This window comes from Peromyscus eremicus, chromosome 6 (genome assembly GCF_949786415.1).
Source record: "Peromyscus eremicus chromosome 6, PerEre_H2_v1, whole genome shotgun sequence".
In the NCBI taxonomy this organism is placed as follows: domain Eukaryota; kingdom Metazoa; phylum Chordata; class Mammalia; order Rodentia; family Cricetidae; genus Peromyscus; species Peromyscus eremicus.
In genome coordinates, this window is record NC_081421.1 from 93,609,456 (window position 1) to 93,630,305 (window position 20,850).

The window sequence follows — 20,850 nt, forward strand, 5'->3', positions numbered from 1 at the left end:
AATTATTTCATTGCTACTTCATAACTGCAATTTTGCTACTGTTATGAATTGTAATGTAAATATCTGTGTTTTCCTATGGTCTTAGGTGACCCCTGTGAAAGGGTTGCTCAACACCAAAGAGGTCACATCCTACAGATTGAGAGCTCTAGAACATCATCTGTCTCCTTGTCTATCATGGAGCTCCGGTACACAGCACAAGGCCTAGTCTGTATTAGATGCTCCTGCTTCATAAGCAAGCGGAGAAGGCAGATGCTTTCCTATTTGACCTCTGTGACTAATTCCTTCTTGTCTTCACTTTCTGTCTTTAGGCCATTTTCCCAACAAGGCAATGCCTTCAGCAGGAATGTTACCATGGCTCCAGGGGATTTTCTGCAATCTGAACAACCCTTGTTTTCAAAACCCCACCCCGGGAGAATCTCCTGGAATTGTGTCAAACTATAACAACTCCATGTAAGTGCTGAGATTCCCCACCTACAGGAAAGGAACTTGCACCCCCTCCCATACCACCCTATGCCGCAGCAGTATGTGCTCCCACCTGCAGAGGAGGGGCTCTGAAGTGGGGAGGGGCAACTTCCTACCTAATAGCCTCTTAATGGCAGGGCACCTGGGGAAAAACCTTCCAGCTTAAACCACATGGACACGATTGCTTCATCTTTGTGCCCAAGAGGTGACCTAGAATCTAATAGCAGCCCAGGCTGTGATGTGTCCCCTCATCCTCTGGAAGGCGGAAGTACTGTGTAAGAAAAACTGACTTCCTTCACACTCCACCACAGGCTGCTCATAGCCATCTCTGTCTCCTCCAAAGGCTTCTTTAGACAAGGCCTGGGAGAAATGACAAGGAGCAGCGCAGGGAAACAGGAAGACGTATTTACAATGTAAAGTTTACTTCTTAGAAGAAAGTAATGAACTCCAAATCCTCAACTTAAATTGTCGTTAGTGACCTCGAGAGGAAGAATCTTGGGATGTGGCTCCCACAGAGTGGTTTTTAACCCACAAAACTGAACAACCAGTTGCCCATCTTCATTCTCCCTGTCCAGTCAGCCTTGATGGGTTTGCACAGGGTGGACTTTGTGGATGAAATGTGGCACCGGGTCCCATCCCTAAGGGTGGGTGGTGAAGAACCCAGAGAACTGGATGAAGGCTGGGAAGACTTACTGGTAATATCTTCCAACATCCTCAGAACAATAGACTCAGAGAACACAGGGTTCAAGGCCGTCTTGCTCTCCTGCAACTCAAATATTGAGCAAATCACTCATCATCTGTCAGTGTTAAAATTATAAATATCCATCAAATTGGGGCTATGCTAAGTCAAGCACGCAATTTAAAAATAGCACAAGGCTGTTAACTATATTGTTATAAAAATGATAGCTATTTATTTATTTATAAGGCATTCTCCTTTCTATAGCTTGGCAAGAGTGTATCGAGATTTTCAAGAGCTCTTCATGGACACACCAGAGATCCAGCATCTTAGCCAGGTTTGGACTGAACTTCGAACCTTGTCCCGACTCATGGACACTTTGCGGACTCACCCTGAGAGATTTGCAGGTAACCTGGGTGTCCCCATTCAGCCTAATGCACCAGAGGCTATAAAGAGTGGGGCAACACCACCCCCCACCCCCCACTTCCCCACCCCCTGTGACAAGATGCCAGAGGCACCAGAGGCACACGCTAGTAATCCCAGCACTCCTATGGTGATATGCAAGGCAGAGACAGGAGAATCCCCAGAAGCTTGTAGGCCAGCTAGTCTGTCTCACACAGCAGTGAACACAAAGAGGTTGTCCTTTGACCTCTATATGCATGCTGTGGCATGTGTGCACCTGCATTCACACACACACACACACACACACACACACACACACACACATGCACACACGCGCGCGTTCACATGCATACATACACAAAGACTTCTAATGTACATTTCCAGTAATATTTAGCATCCAGAATGATGCACATGGGGCAGTTAAGAACAGGATATAATGTAGAGAAGAGGTTGTAAGGAGATACCACAGAAGATCAGGGAGGCCCTGGAACTATATACATTGAGCTTGTGCTGCATCGAGCTTGGGCTGTATCGAGCTTGCATGAGAAGCCAGGAACACAAAGATTAACTGGGGGAAATTGAAAGGTGTGGAACAGCAGTCTTGGTGGCTTCTATGATCCTGTTTAACTGGTGGGAAAAAGGAGTGAGATGGAAGGACTGACGGCTGTAGTTGGAATGTTTGAATTTAGGATATCAAAGAAAGCCAGGCATAAAGGGTACCACGGGGTAGACATAGTGGAACAGAGAGAAGGGGCCAGGTCCAGTGAGGGACAGGTAAAGGAAATGAGGAACTGGGCTGTGAGCTGCTACAGACACAGAGTGTGCAGAAAGATAGCAAGAACCAGATAGTCCCAGGCTGGAGAGATGGCTTAGTGGTTAAGAGCATTGGCTGCTCTTCTAGAGGACCTGGGTTCAATTCCCAGTGACCACATGGCAGCTCACAATTATCTGTCTCCAATTCCAGGGGATCTGATGCCCCCACATGGACATACATGCAGGCAAAATACCAAATGCTCATGAAATAAAATAGAACCAGACACCCAGGCAAGAGAGCCACTTAGAATGAGGAACAGCGAAGAGGAGGGGTGGAAATGTCTCCCAGTCTCAGGGGAGAAACAAGAGGCAAACAAAGCAACCACAGCACCAGATCTTCAAAGTCTTACCTGAGCACTGCAGGGCTTGCTCATCTTCAGTAGGCTTCACCTTGGACGCCAGGGGAGACAAGGTGTGAACATTGAAACCCATTGCCTGAGCATCTGTAATGCAGAGGCTGTGAGGCAGTAAAGCCCCAGGAATCTAAGGGTTGCTGTGGGCCTGTGGGTAGAGGCATCTTTTAAGAAATGTTTGCTAGTGGGTGAAGATACTTCCAGGAATGGAGGGCAGAGGCAGCAGGTGGTGCTGAGAAGACAAAGGTGTGTGACTGTAAAGATCACCCTAAGAGGATGACGGCATAAGGAAAGGACTTCCAAGGGAAGCCAAGGGGGCAAGAGAGGCCGAATAGGCAGCTTTTATCCAAGTTACAAACAGTAAAGTTAAGACGGTGATGTCACCAGCCAGCCCTCCTATACTCAGCACACATTTGGCACCTACTGTGAGGTATATACTGGCCTGGTCTCTGGGGAATAGAGAGATGGATGGGTTGAGTGCCTACCCACAGCCACCTAGAGAACAAAAATGGGGTAGACAATGATGCCCCTCATCATATGGAGAAGCAGAGGGCTTTGAGAACATGGGGAGTCAGAAAGGGGAAAGACTGGAAATAGAATCTGGCACCCTCCTGTAAATGGAAGTTTCTGTCCTACCAGCAACTCCCAAAACCCAGAAGTTGCTTCCCAAATAATTGACTTGGAGGCTTAATATTACTTATAAATGCTCAGCTGGTAGCTCAGGCTTATTACGAACTCTTACATTTAAATTAACCCATAATTCTTATCTATGTTTAGCAATGTGGCTTGCTACCTTTTCTCAGTACAACATCCTCATCTTGCTTCATCTGCATCTGGCTGGTGACTCCTGACTCTGCCCTTCCTCTTCCCAGAATACTCAGTTTGTTCACCCTCCCTATACTTCCTGCCTGGCTACTGGCCAGTCAGTGTTTTATTAAACCAATCAGAATGACAAATCTTTACAGTGTACAAGAGGATTATCACATAGCATTTCCCCCTTTTTGTCTAATTAAAAAGAAAGGTTTTAACTTTAACATAGTAAGATTATATACAACAAAAACAGTTATTAAGAATTACAGTAGCACTAATCCATTTGCATTTGGCAAAATTAAAGAAAATACTTAATTATCTATCATCTTGGAGAGTCTAAAGTTTTGTATCTAATTTACTTTCTAGTATAACTAAGGAAAACTATAATTATAACTATTTAGTCTTCAACTCCATCAAAGACCCCAAAGAATGAAATGTTACCTAATGACAGGGACCTCAGGCTGCCTGGACAGTCACCCAAAGGTCCTCTGTAACATTGGGGGCATCCAGCTCTGGCTCACAGGCCTAGAATATCTGACAGACTTTTCTGTGAAGCAGGGAATTTTGAAAGATTGTCCTACCTTGTCTTGGCAAAGTTAGGCAGTCGCCTTTCTTGTGTCCTGCTGGCCCAGTTTGGACAGTAATGGTCAGCAATTGAGGCAAGGGCCATTTCTTTGCCCACATAGCTAGCTTTTGCTATAAAGAAAACAAACTCCTTATGGTGTTTCTTCAATGAAGTAGATTGGTGCTGTCAGGAGCAGACATATCTCATTGTCATGAAAAGCCTAAGTTCTTAAAACATTTTTTAGTTGTTGTTGTTTTGTTTGAGATAGGGTTTCTCTGTGTAGCTTTGGAGCCTTTCCTGGAACTCACTCTGTAGTCCAGGCTGGCCTGGAGCTCAAAGAGATCCACCTGCCTCTGCCTCCTGCGTGCTGAGATTAAAGGTGTGCACCACCACTGCCTGGCCTTAAAACATTTTAAATGTCATATTCTATAGGTCTTTGAAGTGTTTGAAGCTTGCCTATCTACCTGAAAAATATCTCTGTATTGTAGCTGGAGAATTTTCCTCCAGCTCCCACTGCCAAGTCCCGCCAGTCCCGGAGCCCACTTATAAAATAAACACACAGACTCTTACATTATTTAAACTGCTTGGCCATTAGCTCAGGCCTATCATTGTCTAGCTCTCACTCTTATATTCAGCCCATTTCTATTAATCTTTACTTTGCCATGTGGCTCGTGGCTTACCGGTACTTTACATCTTCCTTGTCTTGGCGGTGGCTCCAGCCGGTTTCTCTTTCCTTCCTCCTTCCTCAATTCTCCTCTCTCCTTGTCCCGCCTATACTTCCTGCCTGGTCACTGGCCAATCAGTGCTGTATTTATATAGAGCGATATCCACAGCACTTCCCCTTTTTTTCTTTTTCAAAAAGGAAGGTTTTAACTTCAACACAGTAATATTACATATAACAAAATAATTATCGAGTAAGAATTATAGTTACAATATAAAAGAAGATATCTATCTTATATTTGTAAGTTTAAAGTTTTATATATAACTTATCTTTTATCATAACTAAGGAAAATTGTAAGTATCTAGACTTTAACCACATCAAAGACCTCAGAAGTATATAATACTACCTGAGAAATGGGAGAAGGATGCAAGCAACTTTTGGGAGTCTTGTAGGGTAGACAGAGACAGCTGACAGCCTGGACAGTCATTCCAAGTTTTCTTGTAAAGTTGGGGCATCAGTCTTCAGCCTGCAGGCCTAGAGTCTCTCATTCACTTTTTTCTGTGTCCTGTAGAATGTCTTGCAGTTTTCTCTGCAAATCAGGAACCTGAAGGACCATTTTGTCAAGCAAAGTTCAGTGGTTACCTTTGTATGGGTCCTGTATGTCAAGTTGATCAAGAAGTCCAGGCAAGAAAAGTTTCTTGCCCAAATGGCTATTTTTGTCAAGGTGAAGATAAACTCCATATGGAGTGTCTTTGATGCCCATACTCTTTTCTGAAGTAAATTGGTGCTGTCAGGAGCAGACATGTCTCACTGTCCAGAAAGTCTAAATTTTTAAAACATTTTAAATGCCATATTCTGTAGGTCTTTGAAGTGTTTGAAGACTACCTATCTATCTGAAATATATCTATGTATACCTAGAAGACTTAACTAACATGGCTACAAATATGATTATCATAGATGACTAATTATTAATCTATTTTTTAATTATCCATTACAATTTTAAATGAGTTACATAAACATAATATCTCACACAAGAATAGAAATATATATACAGTATAACAATATTAAGTTTAAATTTGTATCAATAAACTAAAATCTATAGCAATGTAAAACATTTTAAACAAGTTGTTACTCTTTAAAAGTAGGTTCATTAATCTACCCTTTCATCCTATCATATCTAAACTATGTCCCCTCTTCTTCTCTTCAAAACAAGATCCCTGAATCTAATCCCCTTTGTTTAGCTTTTTCTCTGATCATTATCCATAACAGCTTATAACCAACCCTCCCCCAAACAATGACAACTGTCCATAATTCATTTTTGGGAATGTGGGCATAGTTCTATAGACTACTTCCTGCTGATTGGGGACACTGGTAATCTTTAGGGGACCCTGAGAAAAATTCAGAATAATGGTTAAGTCTTGGCTGGAGAGTTCTGTGAGACTGGATCATCTCAGCCAGCAGCCTTGAAGCCTTTCTGGATGCAGAACTCAAAGGAAACTGTAATAGAAGCACTATGAAACATTGGATCATCTGGGCCATCTGTTTCCCATTGGAGATTTTTCAGGGGGTATTCCTGGAGCAAACCTGATTTTTCTAAACCCAGAATGAATCCAGAGCCTCTCATTTCCTATGGAAATAAAAGCATAACTCTTCTCCAAAGTAACATATCTTTTGACTTAAGTTTTGAAGTCAACGTACTTTCTAAATATATAGATTGGATTAATCCAGCAACATTTATAATCAAATGTTTTTTAGCAGCTATTGCTCCTTAGCTACCAAACAATTCAAAGACAACACAATAACATACAGTATCCAGACTACATGACTTTTTTTATATTACTTTACTCCCTTTTTAAGGACTTTATTATTTTAAAACTATATTTTTATATAAAAATATTTCTTTTTTATGACTGCCTATACCTTCTCTTTACTCCCCCAAGCCTATGTATATTTCTAAACATACTGTAAACTCTTTAGAGGTTTTTTTTTTTTAATTTTTTTTTTATCTGAATCTGTCTTTACTGCATATCTCTGTCTTTTTCTTACCACATAAGTCTTCAATCTGCTAATCAGGCTTGGCTAGGACCAAATCTGCCCCATTCCTTGGTTCTGAGTCCTTAGCTCTATGGTGGAGGTACTGGCGGGAGCCACATTTAACACACCAACTCTGGGGAGTTTTGGGGTCCATACTGCCACCGAGTAGTACATTACCTGCTGCTCTTTAAGTGTTTGGTAGCAGGGCCTCTTAAAAGAGCCATGTGGTTGTGGGTTTTGCCAGAATGCTGAGTCAGGAAGCCATCTCTTAAAGGAGCCATGCCTCTGTTCGCTGGCAGTAAACAGAGCCTATTGGAGAAAAGACGGTTACCAAGAAGCCAAGTTTGATTCCATTTTTATGTGTTTAGAATCCTTTTTTAAGCTTTTTCAAGCTTCATGTGTAGAAATTCTTACTGAATGTTTGGGTGCCATATGTAAACAGAAGTTTCTGTCCCACCAGCAACTCCCAAATACCCAGCAGCTGCTTCCCAAATAATTGACTTGGAGACTTAATATTACTTATAAATGCTTGGCCAGTAGCTCAGTCTTATTACTAACTCTTAGACTTAACCCATAATTCTTATCTATGTATAGACACGTGGCTTGGTACCTTTTCTCAGTAGAGCATCCTAATCTTGCTTTGGTCACCCTGCCTATACTTTCTGCCTGGCTACTGGCCAATCAGTGTTTTATTAAACCAATTTGAGTGACAAATCTTTACAGTGTACAGGAGGATTATCCCACAGTACCCCCCACCCCCCCTCATCTAGCCACTTTCTGCCTTTGCTCCCTGGAGGAGTAAAAGCACACAAGTACATTCAGATCCCTGGGTTAGGATTGCTTAGTTACATTCAAATTGCTTCCAAAACAGTAGAGCAGTCATCATTTCTATAGCTCAGATTACAAATGCTACATTTTTACTCTTTTGGAGAAGTATTTATACCAGTTAGCTTAAGTTTGAAGGACTCTAGATAGTAGAAATACAGCCAGCATTTTATTTGTTTGTTTGATTATTTATTTATTGAGACAGGTTCTTGCCTAGCTTAGCCAGCCTAGAACTCATGTAGCTCAGACTTGTGCGGAACTTGTGGCAATCCTCCTGCCCCAGTCTCCGAAGTGTTGGGATTACAAGCATGAGCCATCCTGCCTGGTTTACTACTTGCCTTTTAAATAGTAAGGCATGGCCTCTGGAGGAATGCCGGACCAGGTACTGAAGTCTAGTCAAGATGGCAGGGGGAGGTTGTAGGGTGTTGGTCGAGGTAAACACGGAATTCTGAAGTCATTAGAAACTCAGTCATGCAAAATGGGGTGGACTGCCCCAGTTGCTGTGGTGTTTGCCAGGGGGGTTCCCAGCTACCTGGGAAAATGTGCCTGTGCTGACCCCAGCAGCACTTTCTTCTCACAGCAAACCTGTAGGGCTGCATTCTCTGCAGGGGAGGATTGATGGGGACACACAGGTTGCAGACGTAGCCCCCTGTCCCCAGCCAGCTCTGTGGTCTCAATCATCTGTAAACCCCGCTTCCCGCAGCCTCACCCCCGCCCCATTTCTAGCCTCCAGTGCTCCCAGCTAAGAGAACAAGTAGAACCACATTTTAAATGAAATGTAGCTTTCTTTCCCCAGCCACCCCCTACCCTCACCCCCACCCCCACCTCTGTCGACATGTCTCCCTCAGGAATTCAATGAAGGGCCTGTCTGGTATCACCCTGCCACTCAGACCCTGGGCCCCATGCTCCGCAGGCAGGGTGGCCCCCAGCCCCTCCTCAGGTGTGTGCTTCACCATGTCCCTGCCCTTCTTCTCCCACCCCACCCCTGACCCAGCCAGGCCACAGTCTATGATACTCAGGCAAAATGACTCTCTGTCTTACCCCTTCTCCCAGGGCATCTGTATGCAATATCAGCTGAGGATGTTAAAGAATAACTAAAAAATAAACAGACAAATGGGGTTTCACTCTTGGGATAAGAGCCCAGGTATTTATTGAGTGCCTAGAATCATTCAACAGACATTTACTGAGGCCTCGATACCATGGCAGGCCTTACTACGGAGTATCAGAGAGAGAGAGAGAGAGAGAGAGAGAGAGAGAGAGAGAGAGAGAATGACAGAGAGAATGACCTCGCAATCTTACCTCTGTGTACCCAACATGGCTAGGTGGGACAAGGGATGCAGAAAAGCGGGACCCATGGTCCTCAACCCTTGGACAACCGTGTGTTGCACGGTTGTGTGTATACATGCAGCCTACTGTGTGCAGACTACCGTAGTGAGAGCCTGTAAGGCTGTATCTAAAGGCTGTTCTCTGTAATACAGGAGAACAGTCGAGCTGTTTGGAAAACGGCAGGGTATATGTATCACCCACAGGAAAGGAAGACAGAGATGAAACACAGTGCCTTCTCTCGGGCCCTGCTGCTCCAGGGGAACCCTATGTTCAGGTCGCCCCAAAGTCCTTGGCAGTGTCCTGTGCAAAGCTGAGTGACAGTGGGTGACCCACTGATGTAGCTCTCAGAGGCACCCTTCCTGACAGGAGACTGCTGAACGGAACATCAGGGCCGGTCGGCCCTGGCTTAGACATTGGCTGATCTGTGGGCTCGACCCCTGCCCTTCAGTGGGAAGCCATCATTGGCAGCATGGATCTAGTCCAGTCACCATACAGGAACATCGTATCCCTGATGGAGGTTATCAGGCACTTGCCTGGCAAGGGAAAGGTTGGGGTGGGAGGTGGAGTTCACTATGGAGCTGGAGTCAGAAGGAGCAGGGGTGTGGGAAAAGCATGCCCCTTGGAGAAACACTCAGAGCTTAGCAAGGCACCAGGCAGCTGGAGAATTTGGGCCAGAATGACATTACATATCCAGGGCTTTGCTTTCATGTTGAAGCGACTTCCAGAAGCTGGGCCTGTGGGCTTTTCTCTGGTCAGCATCTCCTACACTGTCATAGTAGCCAGCTTGAGGCTGACACTGGCCAGGACGTGAGAGAAGAGGCAGGGCCTGGAGAATCCTCCAGGAGGGGTGGGATGATGTTAATGCTGTCAGGATAAACATATATTGAGTAGTAACTACTTTCAGGGCTGGGGTAAAGAGCTTCAGGGTCCTTTTACATCTTGTCACCCCTACAACATCTAGTCAATGTGGTGACTGCGATCACGTGGAGAGAGGCTGGTCACTTGCCCCAGGGACACCTCCACGGTAAGTAGTCCTTTATTTGATGCCTCTTCGAAAAAGAGTTCCTGTTCTAAAAGGTTTTGAGTAGAGTTGGAGAGAATGTGGCTAAGGCTGACCAGGACGAGCCTGGGCAATAGGCCCGAAACTCCCCATTACATGAAGCTCTTCTCGCCCTGAATCACCCCATTCATGCCGAAGTGCAGAGCTTCGACCCTGGGCTGAGCTGACAGGAACCATAGAAGGGTCCTGGTCCCATCATAACTGCAGCGAGGGCAGAGCACACATCTCCAATCCCAAAGCAGCTTCTTCCTTTCCTGAAAGAATTCTTTTTGCTAGTGTCTATTCGTTGTATGAAGTGTTGGATTTCATGAGGACATTTCTCCTCAGTTATATTGTGAACTTTAACCATATTCCTTCACCATTGCCTCTCTCATTGCCTCTCTCTCTCTCTGTGTGTGTGTGTGTGTGTGTGTGTGTGTGTGTGTGTGTGTGTACACGTGCGCACACCATGGAAGTAAATATATAATATTTGTCTTCTGGGTCTGATTTACTTTGTTTAATGTAATGATAGCTAATTCTATGTATTTTCCTGCAAATGACATAATTTTGTCTTTTTGAGAAAGAGAGGGAGAATCACATTTCTTTATCCATTGTTGTTGATGTTGATGGAAGCCGAGGCTGACTCCATAACTTCTCTGTTGTGAATAGCGATGCCATATTCATGGATGAGCAGTTTCTCTGGATTCCTTTGGGCATACTCACAAGGAGTGGGGCATAGCGATCATATGGTCAATAGAGTTTCAGTTTGGGGGTTTTGTTGTTTTGTTTTGTTTTAGAGACAGGGTTTCTCAGTGTAGCCCTGGCTGGCCTGGACTCGCTATGTAGACCAGGCTGGCCTCTAACTCACAGAGATCCACCTGCCTCTGCCTCCCAAGGAGTGCTGGGATTAAAGGCATGAGTCACCATGCCAGGCTGACCAAGTTTCAGTTTTTTGAGCATTCTACATACCGGTTTCCACAGTGACTGCACTAGTTTACATTCATACCTGTAACGGATAAGGATTCCTGTCCCCGAATCCCTGCCAGCATGTGTTGTTTTAAAAGTTTGACTGGTGAAACGGAAACTCGTGTACTTTTTTTTTTTTTTTTGGTTTTTCGAGACAGGGTTTCTCTGTGTAGCTTTGCGCTTTTCCTGGAACTCACTCGGTAGCCTAGGCTGGCCTCGAACTCATGGAGATCCGCCTGGCTCTGCCTCCCAAGTGCTGGGATTAAAGGCGTGCGCCACCACTGCCTGGCAACCTCGTGTACTTTTGATTTGCATTTCTCTGGTGGCTAAGGATGTTTAGCATTAAAAACATTTTAAAGTTTTTATTATGTATCGAGGGTGGGGACACATGTACTGCAGCATGTCTGTGGGCGTGAGAGGAGACAATTCCTAGGAGTCAGTTCTCTCCTTCCACCATGTGTGTTCCAAGGAATAAAGTCAGGTTGTCAGGCTTAGTGGCAAGCACCTGTCCCAATGAGCCATGTCGCCAAATAAGATGCTGAGCATGAGCATGTAGCTACTGATCATCTATACTTCATCTTGCTGTTTATTTTATTTGCCCAGTTATTGATTGGGTTATTGGGGGTTGGCGTTTAGTTATTTGAATTTTTTTAATAATTTATTTATTTTTTATTTTATGTGTTTTGTCTGTGTGTATGTCTGTGTGAGGGTCCCCTGGTCCCCTAGAACTGGAGTTACAGACAGTTGTGAGCTGCCATATGGGTGCTGGGAATTGAACCCAGGTCCTTTGGAAGAACAGTCAGTGCTCTTAACCGCTAAGCCATCTCTCCAGCCCTCTATTTGAATTCTTTAAATAGTCTAGGTCAGTGATTCTCAACCTGTGGGTTGAGACTCCTTTGGGGGGTCAATGACCTTTCACAGGGGTCACATATCAGATATCCTGCATATTGGATATTTATATTAAGAGTCATAGCAGTAGCAAAATTAGAGTTACGAAGTAGCAGCAAAATTATATATGGTTGGGGTCACCACAATATGAGGAACTGTATTAAAAGTTGCAGCATTAAGAAGGTTGAGAACCACCAGTCTAGATATTAATACTCTATCAGATACATGGCTGGCAAAGATTTCTCCCATCTCTATGCTGTCCCTTTGCACGGTTAACTATTTCCTTCACTATGTAGAAGATTTTTAACTTCATGAAATTCCATTTATCAATTCTTGGAGTTACTTCTCGAATGATTGGGGTCCCTTCGAGAAAGTCCTTTCTTGTGCCTATATCTTGAAGTGTTTCCATCTAGTATTTTCAGAAATGCAGACCCTTACTAAGATCTTTGACTCATTTAAAATGACCTTTTGTGCAGGGTAAGAGATGTGGATCCAATTTCATTCTTCTGTCCAGTTTTTCCAGCTCCATTTGCCAAAGAAACTGTTTTAGTCTCCAATGTATGTGCTTGCCAGCTTTGCCAATACAGCAGGAGGCTATAGCTGTACGAGTATGACTCTGGCTGCTCTGTTCTATCCCATTGGCCACCACTCGGTTTTTGTGCTAGTAACCATTCTGTTTTGTTACTATGGCTCTGGTGTTTTACTTGAGTTCTTCACCCACAACATCGCCTTGGCTATTTGAGGTTCTTTTGCTTACGTATGAAACCGGGATTGTTTTTTCTAATTATGTGAAGAATGTCATTGGAATTTTTATGGGAATGATATTGAACCTATATATTACTTTGTGTGTTACAGATATTTTCGTGCTATTAATTCTGCCAGTTCAGGATCATAGGAGATCTTTCCATCTTCTAGAGTCTCCTTCAACTTATTTCAGATTTGAAATTTTTTATTATGGAGGCATTTTGCCTTCTTCGTTAGATTTACTCTATGATTTGTTTGTTTGTTTGTTTGGTTGGTTTGGTTTGGTTTGGATGCTACTGCAAATGGAGTTATTTTTCTGATTTCTGTCCCAGCATGCTTGTTATCTAGATACGGAAAGGCCACTGATTTCGTAGCTTTTAGTTGATTTTCTTTTAATCCTCCTGTATTTTGTAGGAAGTTATCAGAACTATGAATTTTCTGGTGGAGTATATAGGTAAGCAGGGTTTTCCAGCCTTAGTAGTTATTTATTATGTGGCACTGTTTACCTTGCGAGAGAAACACAAGGTACGACAAAACTCACTATAAGAGTTTATTAGGGGAGAGTAAAGGAAGGGTGTGGAATACGCCTACCGGAGGCAAATGGTGTGGGAGAAGGGGTGTGGAAATGGGTGGAATCTGCTTTTATTGGTCCCCCTGAGCATGTGCACATGGGCCTATGCAGCTATCCCCCCACTCATGAGCACGTGGTCATGCTGTGCAAATTATGTGATCATGTGGTGCTTGTAGTACATAGGATGTAAGGCCCTGGGATGATTAGGGAGTGGCTAGGAATCGTAACAAGTACCACTGACATTTGCAGGGACAGGAGATTCTTTGGGGAGGAAGCATTGTTTTGTACACTATGAATGTTTAGCAATGTCACTGGCCTCTCCCCACTAACACTGCCCGAAGATGTCTCTAGATATTGCTGGACACTCCTCCAGAGCCCAAACTCCCCTGCTGTAGTTCTTTATCCTTCACTCTCTTGAAAGCCACGGTCTCAGACCAACCCTAAAAAGACCTGATACCCCGCTCACCCTAGGCTAACTTTTCTACCTTCTGTACCTTCCCACACTGTGCCCAGGCTCTTCAGCCACAAGTGGTGTGAGGTGTGGGTGACAGACACTGGCAACAGCCTTGGTCTCCGAGAGTTCCCCAGGAAGCCAAGAACACCCCCAACCCCCATCCCCACCGCTTCTAAGAGTCACATAGAAGTATTTCCAGTCAATTCTAGATGCTGTTCTTATTTTAACCCACCCCCCTTCAACGCCCTACTCTTTCTTCGGTTCATACGCAGGAAGAGGATTACAAATCCGAGACATCCTAAAAGATGAGGAGACCCTGACGCTATTTCTCACGAGAAACATTGGCCTGTCTGACTCCGTTGCCCATCTTCTGGTCAACTCCCAAGTTCGTGTGGAGCAGGTAAGTGAGGGCCATTGAAGAGCGGGGGGGAAGGTACCGAGCCTGAGAAAGACAAGGGAGATTTTCTCTCTTTTCCCTTGTGTTTCCATATTCAGAATTCAGGACGCATGCTCCATATTCAGGGGCATACCTGGGGTTAGTGAGTCAAACAAGCACCTGATCACAGGACTCTGAAACATCCCTGGTACCCATAAGACTCCCCAGGATTTCGAAAATGAAGGAAGCAGAGAAATCATGAGGCTGAACCTACCCTGTGGAGTGGAGAAGCCTTGCCATTTATTAGCTAATCAATCTTCAAGGACAGCTGTAGGTATTGCAGTAGTATGGGTGAGACAGACAAAGAGGCCCCCCCGACTCAGGATACTCACATCCCAGAGGAGGGTTGATGGAAATGGAAACTTCTGTTGTGTTTCCTGGATGTCAGGAGTCATTGTGTGAAGATAAGAGTACCCTTCCTCAGTAGGAAGCTGACCTGTAAGTACTTGAGGGAAGGGTTGCAGCCAACAACATGAGCACATGTGTGTGCATTGTGTGTGTGCATGTGTGTGTGTGCATGTGCATGTGTGTGCATTGTGTGTGTGCATGTGTGTGTGTGCATGTGTGTGTGTGCATTGTGTGTGAGTGCATGTGTGTGTGTGTGTAGAGAGAGATGGCCTAGTGGATAAGAGCACACACTGTTTTTGAAGAGGACATGTGGCAGTTTGAATAAGAATGGCCTTCATAGCCTCATAGATTTGAATGCTTAGTCACCAGAATGGGGAACTGTTTGAAAGGATTAGAAGGATTAGGTGTGGTCTTGTTGGAGGAAGTGTGTCACAATGGTTGGGATTTGGGGTTTCAAAAGTCCATGCCAGGCCCAGTCTCTGTCTGCCTGCCTGCCTGCAGATCAGGATGTAGCTCTCTGCTACTGCTCCAGTTCCATGTTCCCTGCCATGATAATAATGGACTAACCTCTGAAACTTTAAACAACCCTCCAGTGAAATGCTTTCTTTTATAAAAGTTGCCTTGGTCATGGTGTCTCTTCACAGCAACAGAACAGTGTCTAAGACAGTACCCAAGTGTGATTCCTATCACCCAGGCCAGTAGGCTGGCAGCCTCCTTTGACTCCAGCTTCTGGAGGATCCAACATCTCTGGCCTCCTTTTGCACCTGCTCAGATGAACACATCTATACCCGGCTATAATTAAAATAGGTCTTAAAAGAAGAAGTGGGTGAAGCTGGGTGGTGGTGGTACACACCTTTAATCCCAGCACTCGGGAGGCAGAGGCAGGCGGATCTCTGTGAGTTAGAGGACAGCCTGGTCTACAAAAGAGTTCCAGGACAGCCAGAACTGTTACACAGAGAAACCATCTTGAAAAACAAAATAAACAAACAAAAAACTGGGTGAATAGAAGTTGGCTCTCACATCTGGCAAGGGCAGCAGATGGACTACCTCTGTATTCCTAGGCCACTTGCCCATTCTAGACATTTCTGACCACTCCACAAATTTATTCCCTTCATGTTAATAATTTCCTATACTTATACAAATAGGTGACTTTCACACATATTTGCTCCTTTGTCCCTCACAGTAGTCCTGAAGTGAACACAAAGATGAGAAAACTGAAACGCCTGATGATGGAGATACTTTGCACACAGTTGTACAACTCAAAGTCCTCAGAGGCCAAGCGGAATACTGGGCTTCCCATTGTGAGAGCCACTGAGCTGGCTCCTCAAGTCCAGTGGTCATTAGCATGGGTAACACAGGAGTACCTGTTAGAAACGCAAGTTCTCAGGACCTGCCAGCTCAGTCAGTCCCCAGTGTCAGGTACAGAGCTCAGCTGTGTGTTAGCAAGCTTCCTGGGAGACTGACAAGCTCAGAGTGAGGGTCAGTGCTCTTGTCCTGACTCCCTCCTGGCTAGACGTGACTCCGGGGAAGACCAAAACATAAGCAGAGCCTTTCAGATCATGAGCCAGTCTGGAGATGAAGGTCTGCAGAGGGTGCTGTTATCTGAGCCCAGATGAGAGAGGGAGGCCCCTTCCCAGTTGGTGGGGATAGCTGATGAAGGGGTTTTTATGCTGGTTCCCTGAACCACCATGAAGGAGCCCATGCCTGCTTCCTGACCGTCTAGACCCTATGCCTGGAAACAGACAAGCAAAGCAGAATCTGTTCTTGATGAGGCCCAGAGAAGTGGGCCTGGCTCCCTGGCACTGCCTGGCTTCTGTCTTCACCACAGGGGAGGTGTCATCAGCACTGATGGCTCATTTTTCCCGTTTGCTTTTTCCTCAGGTCATAAAACTCCAGTCCTGGCAACAATGCCTGAGACAATTTCCAGTTGGTAATAAAAGGGAGGCGGAGATAAGGGTTGGAATTTAGGGGAAATTTCCTTCGAGTTTGTACAGTCAGGACCTTTGGAGTTCCAGGGGCTGCCCTTTTGACACCAGGACTGAGGCTCTTCAGAGGCAAGGACCAGGGTCACCAGGTTGGCAGTAGGCTAGCGGATGCTGTGCTGGAGTAACCAGTGCTCTCGGATCAGCAAGTTCCACAACTTCCCTCTCCCAGCCTCGAGGCCAGTCACAGCCCACACCCGGCTCCCTTTGTATCTATCTCCCAGGCCTCCTCGCTTCTCAGCTGGTCAGCTATCCCCACCCATCTTGGCTTCCGCCCCATCTAGCTCTGTGACCTTTAGCCAACATGACCATCAGAACTTGCAGCCAAGAAGCCAATATGCCTTTTTGGTGTCCCATGCGGAAGCTGTGATTGATCGTCCTTACTAATCAGGAATGCTTTGTTCTTCACCGTCAGTAGACTTTCCTTCTGAGCCTTTCTTCCCAGCCTATGAGCACAGCTCTGGAGGGCATCTTAACACCTCTTTCTGTAGGCAGAGTTTTCCTGTCCTGCATTCGCTCTCAAATAAACACCCTGAGGCTTATATTAATTATAAATGCTCGGCCAATCGCTCAGACTTATTACTAACTGGCTCTTACATTTTAAGTTAACCCACATTCCTCATTTATGCTCTGCCACATGGTGGTACCTTTATTAGCCTGGCATGTTCATCTCCTGCTCCTTCTGCATCAGTCTGGAGACTCCAGACTCTGCCCTTCTTCCTCCCAGCATTCTCTCTGTGTCAGGCTGTCTCGCCCAATCTCTTCCTGCCCAGCTATCGGCCAATCAGCGTCTTATTGACAATGAGAGCAATACGTATTTACAGTGTGCAAAGATTGTTCCACAGCATTTCTTTCCATATGGGGAATCATTGACTCATTCTGTCTCATTCCCAACTGCCTAACCTCGAAAATTCCTACACACACCTCAGGACCCAGTTCAGATGTTGCTTCCTCAATGGAGATGCTCACAAGCCCTCCTCTCTTTGTCCAATCCTCACGTTTTCTTACTCACCAAAGAGTAAGTGTCCGTGAGTCTCTAGGAGTCAGATCTCTGCAAGGCCCACATACTCTGTAACATCAGGCCACATCAGCCACACACTGGAACATCAGGACCACTCTATGCCTGTCTCCTCACTTGTAAATGCAAATTCAAGAATGCCTATCACGTGTGGTGGTTATAAGGAGAGATGGAAAAGAATCAATATACGCGAGGCACTTAGAATGTTGCCAGACACAAAATAAACACTTAATAAGCACCAAGGACTTTGTCATTGTTGGTTTTGTGACAGGCTGCCATGTAGCCCAGGCTGGCCTCAAATTCACGGTTAGCTGAGGATGGCCTTGAATGTCTGATCTTCCGCCTCCGCCTCCTCAGTGCTGGGATTATAGGCCAGGCATGTACACCATGCCCTGTAAATTCTAGAAACTTTCATAGCTACCTTGCTGCTCTCTCCTCTCCACTCTCTCCCCACCCCCTCTGTGTTTATTTCTGTCTTTCTTCTATGTTAGGTTTGAACCCACGGTGTCACACAACTGGGTGGGTCTTCTGCTGCCATGCTGTAGCTTAGCCCTGACTGACCTTTCTGATTCTCCTTTCATGGTCTAGCTTTGCTCTATTTGTTCTTATACTTAAACTGTCTAAATGCCCATATTTCTAGCTAGTTAGAGAGCTCTTCAAAGGACAGAGAGCCTGTATTATTCACCTCTGTGTCTCCAGTCACTAACTTGGCCCCTCCCTGTACAATAGGAGTTCAGTGAATGATGTTGAGAGAATAAGTGATGGAATGAGTGGGAGTTTTGTGGTATCTCCATTTGTTAGCTGTTCTGATTAGTTTTCTGTCAAATTGGCACAAGCTAGAGTTATCTTAGAAAGGGAACTTCAGTTAAGAAAATGACTCCCTGTGATCAGGCTGTAGGCAACTCTGTAGGGCGTTTTCTTAATTAGTGATCAATGGGGGAGGGCCCAGCCCATTATAGGTGGTGCCATCCATGGATTGGTAGTTCTGGGCTCTATAAGAGAGCAGACTGAGCAAGCTCTGAAGAGCAAGCCAGTAAACAGCACCCCTCCATGGCGCGTTCATCTGCTCCTGTCTCCAGGTTCCAGCTCTGTTTGAGTTCCTATCCTGACTCCTATGATGGACTATGATGTGGAAGTATAAGCCAAATAAACCCTTCCCTTGCCTCTCCAAGTTGCTTTGGTCATGGTGTTTTATCAAGCAATAGTAGTCCTAACTAAGACAGTCCCCATCATATTGTCATGTTAGCAAGCCTGTGGAGCATTTTCTTCATTGCTGATTGATGTGGAAGGGCCCAGCCTACTGGAAGCAATGTCATCCTTGGGCTGGTGGTCCTGGGGTGTATAAGAAAGCAAGCTTAACAAGGTATAGAGAGCAAGCTAGTAAGTAGCACTCTTCCATGCATGGTTTCTGCTTCCACTCCTACCTCCAACTTCCTGCCTTGAGTTCCTGACCTGACTTCCGTTCACGATGGACTGTAAACTATAAAATGAAATAAACCTTTTCTTCCCAAGGTTGCTTTTGGTCATGGTGTTTTATCACAGTAATGAAAAGCAAACTAAGACACTAGGTAATACTTACGTATGTTGTTGCCCGGTCCCCATTCCTCCTCTGGAGTGTGAGAGGATCAGACAAATGAGCTTATAAGAGAGGTTTCAGCCTCTGGTTAGAGAGAGGATAGGGTTTTGCCCAGAGATCCAAATGAGGTGGGGGCAAAGGCAGAATGATCTGTGGGTACACCCCCACTACAGGCCCCAGACGGACCATCCACAGCTAATCCACCATCAGCCTGTGTCTCATGGAGGATCAGTGTAGTCTCAACATTTCCCTGGGGATAACAGCCTGGGTCTGCTCTGCTTTCCAGTGTGGAAACCTATGTGATTAGAAGCTACATGGTGTCTTTGAGGCCCAGTCTTACAAATTTGTTCAAATACAATATAGTTGCTTGTTTTTAGTCTTTGCTCTTTGCAGGGCCTGCCACCCAGCTCCCAAATAAATCACACAGAGACTTATTATTACTTATAAATGCTCGGCCTTAGCTTGGCTTGTTGCTACCCAGCTTTTCTTAACTTAAATTATCTCATCTACCTTTTGCCTCTGGGCTTTTTCCTTTTCTTACTTCTGGATATCTTACTTTTACTCTTACTCCAAGACTGGCTGTGTGGCTGGGTGGCTAGCCCCTGGCATCCTCCTCTGTAGCTAGAGTTTTCCTGCCTGGCCCACAGTCAGGACAAATCTCTCTCACCTGCCAGTCCCACAGCCGCTCAGACCCGACCAAGTAAACACAGAGACTTATATTGCTTACAAACTGTATGGCCGTGGCAGGCTTCTTGCTAACTATTCTTACAGCTTAAATTAATCCATTTCCATTAATCTATACCTTGCCACATGGCTCGTGGCTTACCGGCATCTTCACATGCTGTTTGTCATTGTGGCAGCTGGCAGTGTCTCTCTGACTCAGCCTTCCACTTCCCAGCTTTATTCTCCTCCTAGTCCCGCCTACACTTCCTGCCTAGCCAATGGCCAATCAGTGTTTTATTTATTGACTAATTAGCAACACATTTGCCATACAGAACATCCCACAGCACTCCTCTCCTGCTTTTCTTGCTCCTTAATCTACTCCTCCCAGATTTCTCCTCCTATTTATTCTCTCTGCCTGCCAGCCCCTCCTATCCTTTCTCCTGCCTTGCTATTGGCCATTCAGCTCTTTATTAGACCATCAGGTGTTTTAGATGGGCAAAGTAACACAGCTTCACAGAGTTAAATAAATTCAACATAAAAGAATGCAACACATCTTTGCATCATTAAAACAAATTCCACAGCATAAACATATGTAACATATCTTAAATTAATATTCCACAACAGTATAAAGCCTCGAACTCTAGGGTGCTAGGAAACACTCCAGGCAACCAAGAGGCCCTGATCAGGGTTGGGACCTCTTTTTTATCTGAGCCATGGAGGCCATCATAGTTGTGTTCCAAGTCATTGTCAGTGAGCTTCTAGGAGGTGTGGGATGTGGTAAAATACAGGTTATATATTCGATTCTGAGTTTCAGATAAACAAAATTTTCAGCATAACTGTGCTCCATTTGGAATTAATTTGAGACATACTAAAAGTTATTTGTTATTTATTTGAAATTCAAATTAATTTAACTGTACCAGGTATGATGGTTTACTCCTGTAAAGTCAGGATACTGAAATAGAAAAATTACCTAGGCCTCAGAGGAAGATCCAGATTAGCCTGGGCTAGCTCGAGACCCTGCCTCAAATAATCAAGCAAACAGAAAACAATAACAAAACCAGAACCAAACTGATCTAGGCATCTGATGTTCTTATGTAGTAAATCTAGTGAGAAGAAGAAGTTGGTCATTCATTGTCATTATTAATGTGTTTTCACCACTCTGCCACACCTGCCACTGGGAGACAGTCTTGATGGCACCTTAGTGTCCCTTTCAAAGGAGATCTCTCAAATTTTAAAAG

General features: G+C 44.9%; 1 protein-coding gene across 1 annotated transcript in view; it reads left to right on the plus strand.

The window, feature by feature from the left end:
- The first annotated feature begins 317 nt into the window (after nucleotides 1-317).
- Abca4 (ATP binding cassette subfamily A member 4) overlaps nucleotides 318-20,850 on the plus strand; it is a 126,128-nt gene continuing 105,595 nt past the window's right edge. The window contains exons 1-3 of the mRNA XM_059266177.1: nucleotides 318-450; nucleotides 1,406-1,545; nucleotides 13,862-13,989. Of these exons, the coding sequence (XP_059122160.1) occupies nucleotides 329-450; nucleotides 1,406-1,545; nucleotides 13,862-13,989 (390 nt within the window). The 5' untranslated portion in view covers nucleotides 318-328. The remainder of the gene's footprint in view (nucleotides 451-1,405; nucleotides 1,546-13,861; nucleotides 13,990-20,850) is intronic.